The 2157-nt window shown below is 46.5% G+C and overlaps 1 protein-coding gene across 2 annotated transcripts in view; it reads right to left on the bottom strand.

Moving 5' to 3' along the window:
• Positions 1-1926, bottom strand: part of POU6F1 (POU class 6 homeobox 1) — a 21440-nt gene extending 19514 nt beyond the window's left edge. The window contains exons 1-2 of one of the 2 annotated variants that reach the window (XM_011930649.1): positions 1450-1926; positions 980-1138 (exon numbers count right to left, since the gene is read on the bottom strand). In XM_011930649.1, the coding sequence (XP_011786039.1) occupies positions 980-1027 (48 nt within the window). In that variant the 5' untranslated portion in view covers positions 1028-1138; positions 1450-1926. Of the gene's footprint in view, positions 1-979; positions 1139-1449 lie in introns of those variants that run through there. The other variant, XM_011930650.1, reaches the window with a different exon arrangement.
• Positions 1927-2157: the final 231 nt, after the last annotated feature.

Below are 2157 nucleotides of genomic sequence, written 5' to 3'. Positions count from 1 at the left end.
CCCTGCACAGATGCCCCACGCTAGCTCTTCATCACCAGCACGGAAACCCTGCCAATTGGGCCATTTAAGAATAAGAGACAAAGTATGTAAATTAAACAGCTTTGTGTCAGGCCTCTCTGCATTTGGCCTGTGCCTGAAATCACTCTCACAACACTCTTTAAGCCTGAAAGTGGATCCAGTCAGAGGCTGTGCTGGAAAAAGTGACAATGTGACCCATCAGGAGAATACGAGATGAGTGAAATACATTCTACAAGCAGCTCTTGTGCTGCCTCCAGTTTGCCCTACGAGAGGCGTCACTCCAATTACATTTTCAGAGACATTCATCTTTTCTTTTCTTTTTTTTTGGAGACGGAGTCTCGCCCTGTCACCCAGGCTGGAGTACAGTGGCGCGATCTCGGCTCTCTGCAACCTCCACCTCCTGGGCTCAAGCAATTCTCCTGCCTCAGCCACCCAAGTAGCTGGGATTACAGGCACCCGCCACCACACTCGGCTAATTTTTGTATTTTTTGTAGAGACGGGGTTTCACCATGTTGGCCAGGCTGGTCTCGAGCTCCTGACCTCAGGTGATCCACCCGCCTCAGCCTCCCAAAGGGCTGGGATTACAGGCATGAGCCACTGTGCCTGGCCTTTTTTCTCCTTTTAAAAAATGATATAAGTAATAGTAATTTGCAAAAAAAAAAATTAGAAAATATGTGTAAGCAATAAGAAAAACTAAAGAGTAAATTACTGGATGTTCAAAACTTCCTCCATGTAAACTTAAACATATTTTGTACACTTTGATTTTACATCTTAAAGTCACAGCTTCACTCCCCAAACCCAGACCCTGAGAAATCCTAAATGGCAAGTACCTCTGGACAGGTGAAGTGGCAGTGAACCCTGGTAAGAAACGGACAGGGACAGGCCCTGTGGAGTCTTCCTCCGTTGCCCACACCCCTCAGTCCATCACCCTTACTCCCCCTCTTCCCACTTCAAAAGATACCTGCTCATTGACAGTCAGAGATGTCTCTGACCCGGCTCCAGGATCCATGGTCACTTGTCAGGGTCGGGTGGGGTCCGGCCCACACCTAGCACATCCTGGGTAAGATGGGATTGGAAAGGCAAAGGGTGATGTAACACGGTGATACAATTTCTATACCATCTAGAAAAGTCAGAACAGAATCGTAGGAAGACAGAGAAGCTAGGTTCTCCCAAGTATCTGTAGAGGTTAAAAAACGACAACAACAACAACAACAACAACAAAAAACCAAAAAACAGGATTCTTTTGTTTTGAGACAGAGTTTCACTCTGTCACCCAGGCTGGAGTGCAGTGGCGCAATCTGTGCTCACTGCAGCCTCTGCCTCCTGGGTTAAACCGATTCTCCTGCCTCAGCCACTTGAGTAGCTGGGATTACAGGCATGTGCCACCACGCCAGGCTAATTTTTGTATTTTTAGTAGAGACAGGGTTTCACCACGTTGGCCAGGCTGGTCTTGAATTCCTGATCTAAAGTGATCCACCCACCTCGGCCTCTCAAAGTGCTGGGATAACAGATGTGAGCCACTGCACCTGGCCAAAAAACAGGATTCTAAGAACTTTAAAGTGTTGCATTTCCTACAGCATCCTAGGAGAATCCACACTCAGAAGAACCAGGAACATCTGGGCTTAGGGTGAGGAGAGTAAAGAAAGGGCAAGATATCTGTCCCTGGGGCTTCCCCAATCCAATGGGAGACAGCACACCCAGCAGAACCCAATGGGAATCTGACCCTGACCCTCAGAACCTTAGACTTAGGTAAGGAGCAAGGGAGAAATCTGGGCAGACTTCCTGGAATAGATGGTAAAAACATAAATTAAGCGCTCTCCAACTTTAATATGCATGATCATCACCTAGAGCACTTAGTAAAAATGTTAATATTTATATCAATTAAAGTACAGAGTAGAGTGAGACTCAGTCTCAATAAATAAATAAAGCACAGAGTAAAAATTTAAAAATAAAAATGTAAATGCAGACCCCTAGATCTTTTCCCCCAACTACTCTCAGAGTCTGATTCAATGGGTGACCATCACAGAATCAGCTCTCAGGTGACTCTATGATAGTGGCCCAAAGACCACAGCGGCCTGTAACAGAGGAGGTGGGACATCCCAGATGGTGGAACAGCTTGCCCTGTGCAGTGAGGAGTGG

The sequence above is a fragment of the Colobus angolensis genome, unplaced genomic scaffold, assembly GCF_000951035.1.
Source record: "Colobus angolensis palliatus isolate OR3802 unplaced genomic scaffold, Cang.pa_1.0 Scaffold87, whole genome shotgun sequence".
Lineage (NCBI taxonomy): Eukaryota > Metazoa > Chordata > Mammalia > Primates > Cercopithecidae > Colobus > Colobus angolensis.
Note: the sequence above shows the minus strand (reverse complement) of the source record. Positions and strands in the feature narration are given on the sequence as shown.